Here is an 18739-nt window from a genome sequence, read left to right on the forward strand (position 1 = left end):
AAGAATGTAGCTAACCAGGGAGGTGAAAGATCCAAATGCTAATGAAACAAATCAGAGATGACACAAACAAATGAAAAAATATTCCATGTTTTAAGACAGGAAGAATCAATTTTGTTAAAATATTCATATTGCCTGAAGCAATTTACAGATTCAATGCTATTCCTGTCAAATTACCAACATCCTTTTTTTCACAGGATTAAGAAAAACTATTCTAAAATTCACATAAAACCAAAGAAGAGCCCAAATAACCAAAGCAATCCTAAGCAAAAAAGAACAAAGCTGGAGGCATGACACTACCTGACTCCAAACTATACGGCAAGACTGTAATAACCAAAACAGCATGGTACTGTTACAAAAATAGATACATAGACGGGTAGAACAGGATAGAGAACCCAGAAATGAAGCCACATATTGACAACTATCTGATTATTTACAAAATGGACAATAGCAAGCAATAGGGAAAAAGACTTCCTAGTCAATAATGATACTGTGATAACTAGCTAACAATATGCAGATTAAAATAGGATCCCTTCCTTTCACCATATAAAAAAATAAATTCATGATAGATTAAAAGCTTAACTGTAAGACCTAAAACTATAAAATCCCTAGAAAAAAAGCTAGAAAATATTTTTCTGTATGTAGGCCTTGGCAAGGATTTCATGATGAAGTCTCCAAAAACAATTGCAGCAAAAACAAAATAGGTAAGTGGGACCTAATTAAATTAAAGAGCTTCTGCATCAAAAGAAATGATCAACAGAATAAACATACAAGCTACAGTCTGGGAGAAAATATTTACAAACCATGCATTCAACAAAGGTCTAATATCCAGAATCTATCAGGAACTTAAAAAGCCAAAACAAACGACCTCAGGAAATAAATGTACAAAGAACATGAATAGACATTTCTCAGAAAAAGATATATACATGGCCAATGTATATAAAATTCTCAACGTTGCTAATCTTTAGAGAAATACAAATCAAAACCACAGTGAGATACTATCTCACAGCAGTTAAAATGGCTATGATTAAAAACTCAGAAAATAACAGGTGTTAGCAAGGCGAGGTTGTGGAGAAAAGGGAATGCTTATACATGCTGGTGAGAATGTTAATTATTTCAGCCACCATGGAAAGCAGTTTGGGGTTTTCTCAAAGAACTTAAAATAGAAGTACCATTTGACCGAGTAATTGCATTCCTGGGTATATACTCCCCTCATTGTTGTACCAAAAAGTCGAATGCACTTATATGTTATTTGTAGCACTCTTTGTAATACCAAAGACGTGGAATCAGCCTAGATGGTCATTAATAGTGGACTGGATAAAGAAAATATGGCATCTATACAGCATGGAATACTATGCAGTGATTAGAAATGGAATCATGTCCTTTGCAACATGGATGTAGCAGGAGACCACTATCCTAAGCAAATTAACACAAGAACAGAAAACCAAATAGTGCGTGAATTCCCACTTATGAGTGGGAGCTAAACCTTGAGTACATGTGAACATAAAGAAAGGAACAATAGATACCAGGGCCTACTTGAGGGTGGTCCATAGGAGGAGGGTGAGGGTCAAAACCTATGTGCAGGGTACTATGCTCACTGCTTGGGTAATGAAATCACTTGTACACCGAACTCTAGCAACATGCAATTTATCCACGTGACAAACCTGAACGTGTATTCACTGAACCTAAAATGAAAGCTGAAGAAAAAGAAGAAAATAACTGTAAAGCTAAAACTGTATGTCCACAAACCTATATGTCAAGAATAAGGCCAAAATACAATTTACTCATAAGAGATTTACCACTAACTACCAAATCGACCCTAACAGAATATCTACAATATGTACATTAGGCAGAAGGAGAATAATTCCATTAAGAAGGGCCAAAATATAAAAAGGAATAGCAAAGCAAAGATGGAAAATGTTAACTAGGCCTAAATAAATGGTATTTTAAAAATAAATTGAATACTATTCATAATTGATTCCTTCTGATACACGTTACCACTGAACAAGACTGTTTTGTGTTAGTTGGAGCCTCCCCTCTTAGGTGATTGGAAAATATTCCAGAATTGACAGCTGAATTTGATGCTATGACAAGCATATTTTATATTGAATAATAGTCAAAATAATAATGCTCAGGGTAGTAGAGGTGTAATCTCCAAATCAAGAAATGGTTTTACATTTCATATTATTTTTACCATTACAAATTTTCAGGGACTTGCCTTTTACAGTCTGTGTACATGTGACTATGGCAGAGGCTGCTAGGTTTCTCTGAGGACACATTTTTCCCTCTTTGATAGAGTTCCTTATTTTTAACTAGTCACCCAGCAACCCAATATAGTCTACTTTTTTCAGTCTCCTTGGTTGTTGGTTGTAGCTCTGAAATTTAAGTTCTGACCGTGGACATTCATTAAAAGATAATGGGTATGATATGGTTTGACTGTGTTTCCACCCAAATCTCATCTTGAATTGTAGCTCCCATAATTCATACATATCATGGGAGGGACCCAGTGGTAGGTAATTGAATCGTGGAAGCATGTCTTTCTTGGGCTGTTCTTGTGATAGTGAATAAGTCTCACAAGAGCTAATGGTTTCATAAAAGGGAGTTCCCTTGCACATGCTCTCGCTTGCCTGCCACCATGTAAGACATCCCTTTGCTCTTCCTTCATCTTCCGCCATGACTGTGAGGCCTCCCCAGCCATCTGGAACTGGGAGTCCATAAAACCTCTTTCGTTTATAAATTACCAAGTCTTGGCATGTCTTTATTAGCAGCATGAGAACAGAATAATACAGAGTCCAATTTCCAGGATTTGTCTATAGAAGACAGGCGTGTGCCATTGATCGCCCCTCCCACCTCTCCAAGGTTGGAATGTGGTCCTGAGCCACAGCCACCTTAGACCCCGAGGAGGAGGCACCCCAGAGAAGGCTAAGCAACAAGACGAGAGAACTGGGACGTGACACACTGCACAGCACTTTCCTATTCTTCAAGCCACTGTGGCTTTGTGTGTGTGTGGGGGGTGTGTGTGTATATTTTTTAACGTTTTTTGGAATCTATATCCTAAATAATAGAGTGGTTATAAAAAATACGGATGTTAATTTATTGGCACACTGAAACTCACTATTGCAAACACTGTTTAAATCTTTACATTTCACTCAATGTACTATTAACTACTTTTTATGGTGTCAATATTTCACTGATTTTCTAATCCTACTTTATATTTTAGAGGGTGCTGCCATGATCATGAACGCACTACAGAAATCTGCATGGAATGTTTTATGATGTTAGTTTCATCTGTGAAGAACTTGTCCTCCATAACGAAAGCATGTACTTTTAGGGTTAAAATTTTGTGCCCCGTCCAAATGTACGGGTAACTTTAATAACAAGAAAAATAGAGAATGCTTGTTGGTTTTAATTTTAATAAAACTGGAATGCAGACTCAGCCAAGACAACTAACATCTATAATTTCTTCATTTTAACAAAGAGTACTTTGACAAAAAACAAATAGCTGCTTCCTTTGTCTAGACAAAATCACTTTGTAAACTTTATAGAGTTAGATTTAGGAAATGGTTGTTATGCAGTATTTAAGCCTAGTTTTCATGCAACACTAATAATTCTATTACATTTTTCTTTCTCTTAGTAATTCATTTGGTATTACAATATTGGAGCCAAACATTAAGCCTTGTGTTTCATATATAAATTATTTATGTTCTTCTTTTAAGAAACCCATTTCTGAGTAACCTAAATTTGCAATAAGAAAGTATTAACCTTTCAGAATTGGTTCCCAAAAATCTGAAATATTTTATAACATTAACTTGATAAGTTTAAATAGTTATATTTCAAATATTATAGAAGTACATTAGAATTAACCATGTGGTTACCTTAACTGTGCTCTAGCAGATTTTTGTTAGTTATATTTTGGTGAAGAATTAGATCTATGTTTTGTTAGTTTTTAATATTAAAATGCACTGAATAAATCAACTCTTTCCAAGAATAAAAATTGTTTAATTTTCCTAGGTAAAATGTAATTGCACAAAAATTTTAATAATAAAATACCTTCTGCTTCATTGCTAACATAAACTTGCCTTTGAGATAATTATACACAATACTTTAGAGCATATTATACCAAACATTCAAAAATGAAATTAGAGTTTTCTAGTTTTCCCTGCTCTGGAAGGAAGTAGATATAGGTCATAGTATTCAATTTTTATGATATAATTGTGTAATGATGATTAAATTTCTGTTACCAAATATCCCTTGTATCTTCTACTGTGAGAATAATGGAGGTTGACATTATGTAGTATATGGAAATATGTGAAAGGTAAAAAGTAATTTACTCTAAAGTAAAAATAAAATTTACTTTTCCTTTAAACACTAGAGTTTAATGGGTTAAAAATAACAAAAATACAGTAAGAACAATTATCCATAATACTACTGTCTTGAGATAGTTATCAATAGCTTGATACATTTCTATTTAGTTGTTTACTTTGAACGTATAAGCTTATATATCTATGTATCTATATACTGATGAAAATAGTTTTTATTGTATTCATACTATGAGACAGTATTGTTATTTATTTTAAATATTTTTTTACATAACTGTGCTATTTTATTTTGTAGGATTTTGGTAGTCATTCTTTATTTTGCAGGCATTCAGAAAGCAATTACCTTTTCACATAAAATTATACAAAGCAAAGTGAAAATGACATGTAAAACATAATCCGTTTATTTACCATTTTACTCCATCTTTTTCAAAAGCATAGGGCAAAAGGTGATATTTTGATGCTATTAGTGAAAATAGTTATGCCACTCGTTATTAAAGTTTCCTATTGGAATGCATAATTTGCCATGCATGCTACTTGTAAGTTTTTAAAATTACAATGTACTGGCTTTCTAATTCCTGAGTAATCTACCCTATTTGAGCATTCACAAAATGATTAGTATTGGGATAGTTCACAGTGACTAAAGTCATTCTCAAAATCTTACCATCATTCCTTCCCTTCTAAGAAAACATGAAGTTTTAATGAGTAAACTGTTCTATAGTGTTAGAAACTATTGCTATATATGTTTTACATGGTTTAAGTAAAAAACAAAAAACCTTCAGTGCCAACTCTGTCCATTCATCTTATTTCACTGAATGTAATATGTTTTTAAATATTTCTGAATATACCCATAATATCACAGACCAAATACGTAAAATGTAAATATTTACTCTTTCTGAAATGCCTTTTACTGTTAAAGTACCTCTGAGGTTACTACAGTCTGTATGTTCAGTTAGTTAGATGTTGGCATGCAGTGAGTCATGCTATGTTTCTGGTAAAGGGAAGGAATTTGAGAAGGGATAGGTAAAATAAATCTAGCCATATCTACGGGGTAGCCAAATCGAGCACCACCTCAGCATGTCACATAGGTTGGGGCAATAACAGCAAGTTGGTCCATTAGATTTACAGAGCATGACTTGAGGGGATTCTGCGGAGTGGCCTGGCTGTGATTAAATGTTGGTCTTAGAAAAAAGTCTGTTAACAAAGGAGACAGTGAAATTTCCATTCATCATTTCACCTTCAGTAGCAGCAGGACTCCAAATCCTTGGAAACATTTAATGCTAATTGAGATTGGTAATTTAGGCAGGCTACTAGAAGAGAAACCAGGGAACAAATAATAAATCAAAAACCTAATCAATGAACAAAGCAATATAATTTATCATCAGATCGCTGGGGTTTATTTCCTGGCTCCTCAGTTTCGTAACTGTGAGATCAAGAGCTGTGATTTAAACTCTTTTCGATTCAGTATCTCGTTTGTAATATGGAGATAACAGTACCTAGATTCCATAACATGGTTGTGAGGATTAAATGAGACCACTACTATAAGGCTTCTTAGTGTCACTTCTGATACCTATCGGACATTCAATAAATATTAAACATATATTAGCAGAAATGATTGTGGCAAAGTGATCCCTTTTGTCTTTTCTGGGGGCAATCTCCTATTCCCCCTGATTTCACTAAGATAGCCTAGCACTTTTGTATTCCACAGCTGCAGGGGAGGTTGCATTGCTGAACCAAAACTAAAAGCCACTTACAAGACACACATCCCTTTGTGTTCTTTGAGGACTTAGAGCTTCAGGATGAAGGAATTAGATAAAATTCTTATGAGGATAAGTAGAGGAGAAATGATGAAATTGAAAGATTAAGAGAAAAGACCACTGAGAGGACCCCAGAGGTAAAGTTTAGAAGGAGCGATTATGGAGGCTGAATAATAACAGAATTCGCAGCCTCAGGACAGTACTCCTGCTACTAGAAAACCCTGAAAAAAAGCTTTCTAGATATGAAGAACCTCTTCCAAGTTATGCGGTAATGTTTACAGATATGACTATTATGGTTCATAGGTCGGTGAATGTTGCTTCTATTTCCAGGCCGTATTTCACTTGGACCTTGAAAGATAATGGAGCCGTAATAATGACTAACTTTCGATTTCCCACCAACTGCGTGTGATAGAGGCTTAGAATTAGTTTTAATTTGATTATTTAAGATTAAAAAGTGGCTATTTCTTATATTTAGTTTATGTAATTTGTGGATTGGGAACAATGTAATTATTAGCACAGTGGGGTGTGAATAAAGGCTTAGAGATTAGGAGGAAAATGATTGATCTGGACCTTTGCTATTGAAACCCACTGTACAGCATTAGAGCTCAATGAACTCTTCATGGATCAGGCAGTTTGAGAATTAGCAAAAGGTTAAGCCTACAGACAAAGACACACTGTTCCATCTTTTGGGAGGAAGAGAAACGCTGGCTGAAATGATCTTTCTTAATAGATTTTTTTAAACATGTTCTTTAAATTGCTCTATTACTTGGCAGAGTAAGAGTCCTAGCTTAGTTCTTGACATTTAACAAAAAAAGAATAAAATTTGAGAAAAATATGTTTAATATTAAAAAATAATTTTGTGTATCAGTAACAATATCAAAATTAACACAAATAATATAATCATGAGTTTTACTTGGAAGTACATATCAGGTGTTCTAACTTCTATAAGGTCAAATCTCAGCATTTTCATTTCAAGCAGTTGCTTTAATGGTCTAAGAGAAAACTAAAGTAGGTTTTGCATAACACACAGTTTTTTTTTTTTTGAGATGGAGTCTCACTCTGTCGCCCATGCTGGAGGGCAGTGGCACCATCTCAGCTTACTGCAACCTTCGCCTCCCAGGTTCAAGCAAGTCTCCTGCATCAACCTCCCGAGTAGCTGAGGAGACGGCAGGTGTACACTGCCACATCTGGCTAATTTTTTGTATTTTAGGAGAGATGGGGTTTCATGGTGTTGCCCAGGCTGGTTGCGAACTCCCGAGCTCAGGCAATCTGCCTGCCGTGGCCTTCCAAAGTGCTAGGATTACAGGCGTGAGCCACCGTGCCCAGCCAACACCTAGTATTACACTATTAATATGACTTAATTAATCAGAAGTCTCCAAGAAGACAAAACCATAAGCAACAAAAAGACAGGAAAGGAGGTTGAAACAGAAACTGCAGTCTGTCCTGCGAACACTCTCAAGGTCCCAAGGTGTTGGGCTCTCCTCAGGCCAAGTCCATCAGTACTAGGATCAGGTGACTGGACCATGAGGCATTGGCAAGATGAAAGTTCTTAGTTTATTTAAGCAATGCCAGAATCCTAGAAGGTAGATAAATTGGTCTCACTTGTTAGCTCCCTGATTCCTGGAAGGAGGAAATGCATATTTACTCTGAAAAGTCAAGGTCAACTAAATATAAACCTATCGTCAAAGAGCACCAAACACACGAGAACACAAATATCCGTGAATGAGAATCAACAGGAAAAAAGTGTTTGTTTACGAGCCCTAAGGGTTATAGATATTGGAATTATCATATATAAAATATAAAATAAACACATGCAAAATGTTTAGGTAAAAACAAAATTGTAAAAAGGAACAATTAGCAAGAAACTATTTTAAAAATACAAAAATTTGACAGAACCAAGATAAACTTTAAGAATGAAAAACATAAATATTGAAATAATAATTTTCAAAAGGTTAATGCGTGGGTTGAAGTGTGAATTACACAAAACTGAAGAGAGAACCAATGAACTAGAAAATATTATCTAAAGAAATTACTAACGACATGGCACAAAGATGCAAGGAGATTAAAAAAGGTAAAGGCAAGATTAAGATATTTTGAGAATGGAAATACTAAAATATGTCTAATTAGAGTCCTGTGAAGACAGAATAAATAAGATGGTAGAGAAGAAATATTTTAAGAGATGACTACTGAATATTTTCTATTACAATTGAAAGATAAGGTAAAAATAACTTATGCTAAAAACTATTGTAGTGAAACACAGAGAAGAAAAAGTAAAGATTTTAAAAGATGCCAGAGGGAAAAGACAAATCTCAAAGAAGCATCAACTTGATCGAGAGTTGTTTGTCAACAACAGTAATGGATGCTCTATGTATTAGAATAATATCTTCAGACTCCTAAGAGAATATACATATAAACCTAGTTTGGTATACTTAACCAAATTAATTTTTATTTATTATTGCTTTGATTTCTGGAGCTGAGTCTCAAAAGACAGAATGAGTCTTTTTCTATATTTTATGGCATATTTTATATTTTTGATATTATATTTTTATAATTTATTTCCTATAGTTAATATATTCTTTATGATTTTATTTTTGCCAAGTGAAAAACTCCTTTTTTTGGTTCAGTTTTACTACTTCTTAGCTTGAATCTCTACTTGTATTCTATTTCCTACTATTTTCTACCATGATAAAGTTCTAATATATTTAATTTATTGTATACATTATGTGCATATATATATATATATATATATAGTTTGATTAAATGCTGACTAATGGCAAGAAAGTGAATCAATGCTAACTTACATACTATATGATTTTTTTTTTTTCAATTTTGAGACAGGGTCTAGCAGCTCTGTAGCCCAGGCTGGAGTGCAGTGGTGCAAAGAAATATATTGGAAAGTAATTTGGCACAATCTTATAAAATTAATCATTCATATACCAAATGATTCAGCAATTCTAGTTCAGTATGTACCAGCTCCTTGCCCCTAAACAACTCTAATACCTGACCATCAGGAGAAAAACAATCTGTAATATCACTACCAAGAATAAAAAATTGAGAGCTAAATGATGAGAACTTATGAACACAAAGAAGGAAACAACAGACACTGGGGCCTACTTAAGGGTGGAGCTTGGGAGGAGGGAGAGGAGCAGAACAAATAACTAAGGAGTATTAGGCTTAGTACCTGGGTGACAGAATAATCTGTACAACAAACCTCCGTGACATGAGTTTACCTGCATAACAAACATGCACATGTCCCTGAGAACCTAAAATAAAAGTTTAAAAAAAGGATAAAATATTGGAATCAATTAAAAGCCCCATTTTCAGGAGAATATTATACTAGCAGTGAAAAATGAACGAATAATTACATATGCCAATGTGGATGAAATGTAGAAATAATTGCGAGAAAACTCAGAAACAAAGTTAAAAGTATATGTCACCTGGAGTTACACATTTTATGTGATAAGAATAATGACATAGCAAGTGGATGATAAACTAAAATTCCAGAAAGTGGTTAATTGGTTATGAGTAGTCAGAAGAACAGATAGGAAGACACAGACAGACATTTAGGTGTCCGGAATGCTCTAGATCTTAATTTTGGTGGTTAGTTCAGGGAGGATATTTATTTTATCATTAAGCTTTATGTAATATGTATAAATGCACACAATGTTTATAATATGTCGAATATTACCAAATAACATTGTTAAGAACTAAATGAAAAAATCAATTTAGAGTTTTTGAGAGTTTTATTTGTAGACTCAGCCCTTAGATTACATTTATTTTATTATATAAAACACCACGGGCACTTTGTCTTCATTCAAAAAGATTTAATTTTCTATTGATCAGCCTCATTAAAGCTAATTGATATTTTACCATCTCAGGCTATACGTTATTTGTGAACGGGTAAATATTGAACCATTGGTGTTTAGATAAGGGTTTACTCTGCTTCTACCAGTTTAATTGACTCTTGATTGTATGTGCTGCAATGTATTGCCTAGAAATACAGAGAGTTTTAAATGTTTTCAGATTAGTTTATGTATTTTTGGATAGAATATTTTCCTTCACATAGATAATTGAAATCTTATTCTGTATCACTAAACTTGATGAATATGATTTAACAGCTCGTTGTCTCAAAATACACACAATATTTGGGATGTCAGGATGACGATACAGCCTGTCCAACTGGTGCAGTGTACACACATTACGTGCTTTTGCTTACTCTACTTAAATCATCCACGAGAGAGTAAACTCATGAGACTCACACAACATGTACCTCGCCATTACTTTCTAACTTCAGTTTCATGAAGTTTTTCTGAACATAAGAGAAAAAAACAAAGTGCCCTGTCTCCAGGACTTTCTAAAGGAACAGGTTCAGAATAAGTAACAGTTATGCAAGTTCGCAAGTTAAAGGTACCAATAATAGAGGTACTAAAAAAAGGAAATGTCATTCAAGAGGGGAGGGCAATTCTAACTTTTTCAGGGACTGGTGAGATAGTGAATGGAGGAACCTGAGAGCTGAGCTAGATTTGAAGTGGGTGTATGTATCATTTGTGGGTCAAGAGAGGATAATAGCCTTCCACCGCTGTTATCCTTGGCTTAAGCAAAGGACCAGAGTGTTGTGGACTCAGAAGCGACCAGGAGATTGCCATTCTTAGGAAACAATGAATCGAGGAGAGCAGTTGTTTCAGTTAAAGCCTTCTATACTGTTTCATTGCCTCTTTCCTCATCTCCACCCTCTCTCTCCTCCTCAGTCAATGATTCCGCTCCTTTAAACTCACTTTTAGTCATTTCACTCCCCAGCTTAAAAACATTCACTGACATTTCCTTACATATGATGACATTTATTCCGGGGCTTGAACTCAAGGACCTCCTCCACATGATCATCATAGTTCTTGTGAACCCTCATTCATACTCATCTCCTGCTATAAAACTCTTTCATGATAGAAATGAACCCGTCTTCTGTCTTCCATCTTTGCTTTGCATGCTGGTCTGCACTTGATGTTACATGTCCTCCTCGATCACCACTGCGCCACAGCCTTTGCCGTCAGTTTCAGGATTCCTATCAAGCCCTCCTTCCTCTAAAACGTTCCCTGAATCCCTGAGGGACGATTTCTTCTTCAAGATTCTCTACAGTACTGAAAGTACACCACCTAACTAACTATTAACAATTTGAATAACAGAAACTGAAGAATTATGAACAGGGAAAAATAACAAATAAAAATAGAAAAGAAATCTTCATGACTGAAGATAATAAATTATCAGATAACAAGTATCCAAGTTTCCCGGTAAAATGTATAACAGAATAATTGTTCCAGTATACATCATTCAGAAATTTCTGAACTACATTGATAAAAAGAATATGCAAAGCTTTCTAGAGATGCAAGTTACTTGCTAACGTCTAAGAAATAGCAGAAACCATGAATACTTGAAGGCTGTGGAAGAAGGCTTTCAGATTCTAAGAGAAAATAATTTTGAACCTAGGCTTCTATATGAAGAAAATTAACAACCAACTGTGGAATGTAAAAAAATAAATCATTCTCAGATATGCAGGACCAGGGCATCTTACATTCTATGGAGCTTTTTATTGGTATCTTATGAAAATAGGCTTTGGCAAGCCAAAGAATTTAACTAAGGGAGAGGAAGTCATGGAACCCAGAGAACAGTCTCTAGGGTAGAATTTCAGTGTAGGGAAACCTCCGTGGGACACCTGTATAGCACATCTAGAAGGTAAACCATCTCACAGGGGAATTTTGGAGGGGGAAAACTTGACAAGAGATAGGTAGTCGAAGAAAATAAAACCATTAGAGACTGTTAAAACAAATGCACACACACACACACACACACACACACACACACACCCCACAACAATAAAGGCGGTCCTATTAGGAATTAATTGCTTTCATATAAAGCATACAAAATATGACATAAAACAATTTAGGGGCCGGGTGCGGTGGCTCAGACCTGTAATCCCAGTGCTTTGAGAGGCTGAGTAGGGTGGATCACCTGAGGTTGGGAGTTTGAGACCAGCCTGACCGACATGGAGAAACTCTGTCTCTACTATAAATACAAAATTAACTGGCTGAGGTAGCTCATGCCTGTAATCCCAGCTACTCAGGAGGCTGAGGCAAGAGAATCGCTTGAACCTGGGAGGTGGAGGTTGTGCTGAGCCAAGATCACGCCACTGCACTCCAGTCTGGGCAACAAAAGCCAAACTCCTCTCAAAAAAAAAATATATATATGTGAACTGTAAGAAAACACATTATTTTTCCTTCATGCAGGAAACCTTAATTTTCAAGTGCTCCAGAGACTGTGATTTTGGACCCAATGGAGAAGGAACATAATTCCAACCAAGTGTTAGTGACAGAATGGAATCTTAGTAATAATGTAAATGCTCCTTTTCAAAAAAAATTACAGATGTTAGAGTCAACCGATGCGAAAGCAATGATGACTCAACTGCAGAGGGAATGTGGGTGTAAATACCTTGATTATAGAAACGGAATAGAGCAGCTGACAGTAATTAGGAGACAAAAAGCAGGGAGAAAAGGTGCAAGAGAGGGTAAGGGAGCTTGTACCTTTTTTTTACAATATGACTCATCAGGATATGATATGAGGCCGGGTGTGGTACCTCACGCCTCTAATCCCAGCACTTTGGGAGGCCAAGGCAGATGGATCACTTGAGGTCAGGAGTTCAAGATCAGTCTGACCAACATGGTGAAATCCTGTCTCTACTAAAAATACAAAATTAGCCGGGCATGGTGGCACATGCCTATAATTCCAGATATTCAGGAGGCTGAGGGAGGAGAATCCCTTGAACCCAGGAGGTGGAGGTTGCAGTGAGCTGAAACGGCCATTGCACACTAGCCTGGGCAAGAAGAGCAGAACTTGGTCTCAAAAAGCAAAAACAAAAACAAAAAAACAAAAAAGAAAAAATATATGATATTAAATGTTGAGAAAAAAATGTTTCATTAGTGATTGAAAATACACAATTTAAAAATAGACATTTAAAATAATAAGTAGCAAGTATTTGAAGGAAGACAGCTGGAGGAAGGGGAAGTAAAAGCAAAAAAAATAAAAACCTCATCTTTCCTATGGGAATATTAATGCATTCTGTTTAGAGTTGGTATATTGGCTAAAGTTGATATATTAAGAAGTAGAGGAATAAGCAGATTACCTAGAAATATAAAGACAAATGCCAGAAGAAATATAAACAGGAATATTTAAGAGTCCTCTGAGGAACAGGACTTTGGTTTCAGATATAATTCCTTCTTATCCTTAGTTTTTTATTATTTGATATGCAACTATATTAATGAATATTTATAAAACTATAGATTTTTAGAGCAATATATTATTTAAATATGCAGTTTCTGATTTAAGAAAAACCCTTTACATTCATTTTCTAAGCTAGTCTGTTTCCAAACATTGAAGAAAAACTCATAAAATCAAAATATATGGCTGTTTCATCTCTTATGGCAAATGTTCCAGTCATGAAGACAAGTACTGGATACTAATTTGAGAGGTGACGTTCTCTAAATTTAGTGGGGAGTGGATACCTTGAACAGAGAGGCAGTTCAAAGATTGTGTTCAGCTTCGATAGCTTCCTGGGTTCCATTTTCATAATGAGTCTTTTTTATCATGCTAAAACTTCTCTTAACTACCACAATAGTAGAAAAAACTATTGGCACATGTATATGTAACACATACAAACACACACACACACACACACACACACTAGTATAAGTAAATTTTGATTAGCTATGTTATTATTCTCCACTCTATATACATATACTTGAAATTATATATGTAATATATAATATATATAATTTAAAATGTACATATGTACAAATAATTTGTTCTTGCAATAGGATGGATAGTAATTTAGTTTTTTAATGTCTGTAATCTGGAAGTAAGGAGAGTTATGTAGTGATATAGTCACAGAAAATATATAAACGTCATTTATGTGTAAACTGAAAGTTTCCACTGTTGACTTAGATTTAATTCCCTAGTCACATTGCCATTAGCTCTCAGTTATGTGTATGTGCAGTGTTTTACGGAAAATGTTTTATGTTCCCCAATTTAAGTATCAAACTGTTTTCTTCCCCTTCCTTCCTCAAAAACCCTAACTCCATGGTTCAAACCAGCAAAGGCATGGAATCAACTTAAATGCCCGTTAATGGTAGACTAGATAAAGAAAATGTGGTACCTATAACCGTGGGATACTACATAGCCATAAAAAAAGAATGAGGTCATGTCCTTTGCAGCAACATGGATGGAGCTATCAGTCATTGTCCTAAGCCAACTAACGCAGGAACAGAAAACCAAATTCCACATGTTCTCCCTTTCAAGTGGGAGCTGAACTCTGAGTGCACATGGGCACAAAGTAGGGAACAACAGACACCAGGGCCTACTTGAGGGTGGAGGGTGGGAGGAGAGTGAGGACTGAAAATACCTACTGAGGTGTATTACATAAGCTCAGGAGTTTGAAACCAGCCTGGGCAACATGGCGAAATCCCATTTCTACAAAAAAAAATACAAAAAATTAGCCAGGTATGATGGTGTGCACCTGTGGTCCCAGCTACTCAGGAGGCTAAGGTGGGAGGATCACTTGAGATCAGGAGGTGGAGGTTGCATTGAGCCAAGATCATGCCACTGTACTCCAGCCTGGGCGAGAGAGCCAGACCCTGCCTCAGACAAGAACAAAAAACAAAATACCTATTAGGTGCTATGCTTTTTTCCTTGGTGACAAAATAATCTGTACATCAAACCCCTCTGACATGCTATCTACCCATGTAACAAATCTGCACATGTACCTCTGAACCTAAAATAAAAGTTAAAAAAAGTAATGTTCTCAAACTCTCTAGTACTTAGATATAGGGAACACAACAGAAAGGTGAGCAAAAGTTTATGTGCTTAAGAATTGGAACAATTGTCAGAAACAGTATTTTTGGGAGAAGAAGCCAGTTTGGAGGCAATGATGAGGTGTTCAATTTTAGATCCACGGCATTTGAAGTGTTGGTGAGTTGCATGAGTGAACACTTGGCAGGAAGAACAACCGACTTGTATTGCTGCTGGAGGTTCTCACCCCCAACGCTCTGGGTTGTGCTAATGTTGGATTCTGGGGTAGAAGAGGGAAAACAGTTACTAATTTAATTGTTGGGATTATAGACTTGATGATGTCATCTTTCCTATATATCACCACCCTCTGCCTAGCTTTAATTGTTTAAGTCCTCTTTTATACTTAAAAAAAAAAAAAATTCCAGCTCTTTGACTCATGTGTCTTTGAATTTATCACTTACCTATTTTTATTGATGCCATTAGCTCATTCTTAACAGACAAATAAGCTGTAATAACTCTGTTGTAAAATGAAAACAAGGAAAAAACCTTTGACTTCACATCGTCTTTGTTTGTCTATGCTTTAATTTTCCCTTCTTAAAATCTGAGTCCTGACTTGCCTCCTGGTCCTTATCCCTTATTCACTGATGATTTTAACCTCCAGCTAATGGTATTCTCTCTCCATTCTAGCTCTTCCCTGTTGTCTTCCCTCCCTACTTCCTTAGAATCCATGGTCTATATGATAACTACTCAGCTAAAACCAGTTTCAGCGCCTTTCCCATCTTTCTTCAGGGTGTCCACCGGATCTGTTGTTGGAAACAATTATCCTCTTTCCTTTTGTCTTTACCTGAGTAACTGGATATTGCTACAGACACTTACTCAACAGGAATAGCTACTGTCCTGACGTTATGACTGCAATTCCTAAATCGATTATAGCACAGCCTGTCAATCATTTCCTGGCATACAGGATTATTTCACATTTATTCTTCCCTCCTCAAACCTTCTAAAAAATCTGAATAGCTAATTTGACACAGATTTATAGATAAAAGGGAAAAAGTTACACAGAAATGCTCAATTTTCCGCTAAGTATAATCACTTACCATATCTGGCCTCATATTCTTGCCCTTCTTAGTTGTTCCTATAGTGAAATGATTCGTCAAAGATTGATCGTTGTAACCGTGCTCCCCTCTTGCATCCCTCTTGCCTTTCTAAGGACTTAGCACTTGTAATTGTGAGCGTTTTCTAATTCTTCACATGTCATGGAATGAGATCATTCTTAACAGGCAAATAAGCTGTGTTAACGCTCTGTTGTAAAATGAAAACAAATAAGGAAAAAGCCTTCCTTGACTTCATATCGTCTTTGTTATCTGTGTTTTAATTTTCTTTTCTTAAAATCTGAGTGCAGTCTTCATTGCCTTGATTCACATTCTATTTTCAGCTCACCCCAGGTGATCTCTAGCCACAATCACTTTCCCAAGATTTTTAAAAATTAATGTCGCAAGTTGCCTCCATGTTGTCAAATTCGCTTTGCTTGTATCATCTTCCAGGACTTAGCTTACTGTCATCCCCTCAGAGACACCTTCACTGACAATTGTACCTAAAAGGAAACCCACGACCCCATGTCACATCAGATTTTTCTTTTTTCCTTATAGAACTTACTGTTAGCTGATATTATATGATTGGTATTTGTCTTCCCACACCATCAGCTCCATAAAAACTGAGTCCCAACTCTGAGAGTAGTGTCTGACATATTGAAGTATTTCATTTAAATATAAACAATAAGTTTGCTGAATGAATTCATGGATGTCTAAATAGTAACAATAAGTTTGCTGAATGAATTCATGAATGCTTAAATAAAGTTAACGTTTTTTATACTCCTCTGATATCAGCAGACACCAGAGTTGCTTTCGTGTAGTTTTGATTTGATGTCTTTGAGGGTAATAATTCTGTGATGCGTGGTATCTTCTGTGAGGCTCTTGAAATCCTTTCTACACCTACCTCCCCTCCCCTCTGCCTCAGAAGGCTGGCCTGTGTGGATGCAGCTACGAGTGTTCTAATTCCCTGCTTTCTGATAACATTTGGACAATTGGGAGTCCAGCAGGAGCCTGGAGGCAGACAGGGGAGTGGATTCAGGATTTTTATTACTCCAGCTCCTTCTCCGTGAGGTTACCTTGGGCTGGTTGCATTTCCTCAACTCAAGGTTGCAGTTGTTCTCTTGGCAGCTTGCTCTACCCAACTCTCTTCTTTTCGGTTCCATGCATTCTGGGAATCACTCCTATCTTTGTGTGTGTGTGTGTGTGTGTGTGTGTGTGTGTGTGTGTGTGTGTGTTCATTTGTTTGGCTTTTTGAGCCTAAATGTGTTAGCAGCTTTTGTATTACTAGGTTCACAGTACGGCCCTATCCTCTGTGTTTTCTCTACATCTTATCCCTACATTTATAAATTGCCCCTTTAATAAGATATCCTCCAACTGTCCTGTTTTGAATATACCATCTACTATTGGCTAGACCACTGAAAAATGCAGGATAAAAACAAATTCTGCCAAGTAGTCAAACAATTTATGTAATCCTCAACCATTCCTTCTACCATAGTCTAAGTAGAAATGATTTCAACTTACCTTTGGGATATCCATGCCATTATTTCCCTATCATTAACAAGAGTCAACTCATTTATGTATGCCTTATTGGAATGGTGATAAGGAGAGGAGGAAAAAGCACTGGGGTCTGTAAGTTGTATCTGTACTGCCCTGGAGTTAATATAATTTAACCCAGGTCTGGAGTCTGAGGGATGACTAGTATTACATCCTGTTATCTTTTAAGTTGTGGAGCTCTAACTCCACTTTGCAAATAATTCAGCAATTTTATGCCATTCCTAAAATATTGTTATATTCACCAAGGATGAAAACTATTCTACAGATCAACAAGATTCTATATGTTGATGAAATCATTGTTTAAGTGGAGACTGCTATGAGGCTATGAAAAGAACGCCTCCTTCTGATACATGTTTCCAAAATTGCCTCCTGTTTTACGTAAGTAGTTTCATACACACACACACGCACACACACACACACACACACAAATACAAGCAAAAATTTGAAACAGAATGATATAACTATTGGCAATGAGAAGCTCAAAAGTTTTTGAAGCTTAATACATTATTTTGATCTTTTAAAATTCTTTTTCATAAGCCAAGGTTCTATGTTAGAGGAAGTTAATTATTTCAAACAATATAGCAGATGGAGTGCTCAAGAAAAGAATGAAAAGCATTGCTCATGTATTACTCACTCCTGATAAATATCTTTGTATATATACATAGCACACACATAAATGCCAGACATATCACTGAGGTTAAAGTGATGTCATCATTTCAACACTATTTTCTCACTTCTATATTCCTTTAAGCAATATTATAAGAAACACAAAATATTCTTCCCTATAAAACCAATTGCAAAATGTATTAATTCTAACAATTATATAGCTAACATAATTTAAGAATTAGTATTCTAATCTCCCTATTTTTAATTACTCTTTTCCTTGTCCACCTCTTATGCCACATCTTATAGCAATTAGAGAAACTTTTTCTGAAATAGCATATTAGAACAATATTTTTAACAATTTCCAGGGCTCATCTTTTTTTGGGGGCTGGGTGGGGAGTGAGGAGTGGAGAAAGATGTTGAAAATGTACTGTTAACATTCAAGAAAATGTACTGTTAACATTCAAGAAAATGTCTTGTTCTTGAAAATTATTTTTAGTTGTAAGAGAGAAAAAAGCAAAGCAAGAACAAAATTAATAAGAATAGAATTTGACTTTTGTCAGAAAAAAATAGAGGTGGGGAATTTGTGAGT

The 18739-nt window shown here is 35.7% G+C and overlaps 1 protein-coding gene across 2 annotated transcripts in view; it reads left to right on the forward strand.

Annotated features, from left to right (window-relative positions):
• Window positions 1-3747, forward strand: part of AGMO (alkylglycerol monooxygenase) — a 441694-nt gene extending 437947 nt beyond the window's left edge. For both annotated transcript variants that reach the window (XM_021674184.2, XM_064380352.1), the window contains one exon: window positions 3218-3747. Coding sequence is in view for 1 of the 2 variants with exons in the window: in XM_064380352.1 (XP_064236422.1) it covers window positions 3218-3232 (15 nt within the window). In the remaining variant the exon portion in view is untranslated. The remainder of the gene's footprint in view (window positions 1-3217) is intronic.
• The last annotated feature ends 14992 nt before the right edge of the window (window positions 3748-18739 follow it).

The sequence above is a fragment of the Aotus nancymaae genome, unplaced genomic scaffold, assembly GCF_030222135.1.
Source record: "Aotus nancymaae isolate 86718 unplaced genomic scaffold, 86718_ANA_hifiasm-v0.15.2.pri h1tg000025l, whole genome shotgun sequence".
In the NCBI taxonomy this organism is placed as follows: domain Eukaryota; kingdom Metazoa; phylum Chordata; class Mammalia; order Primates; family Aotidae; genus Aotus; species Aotus nancymaae.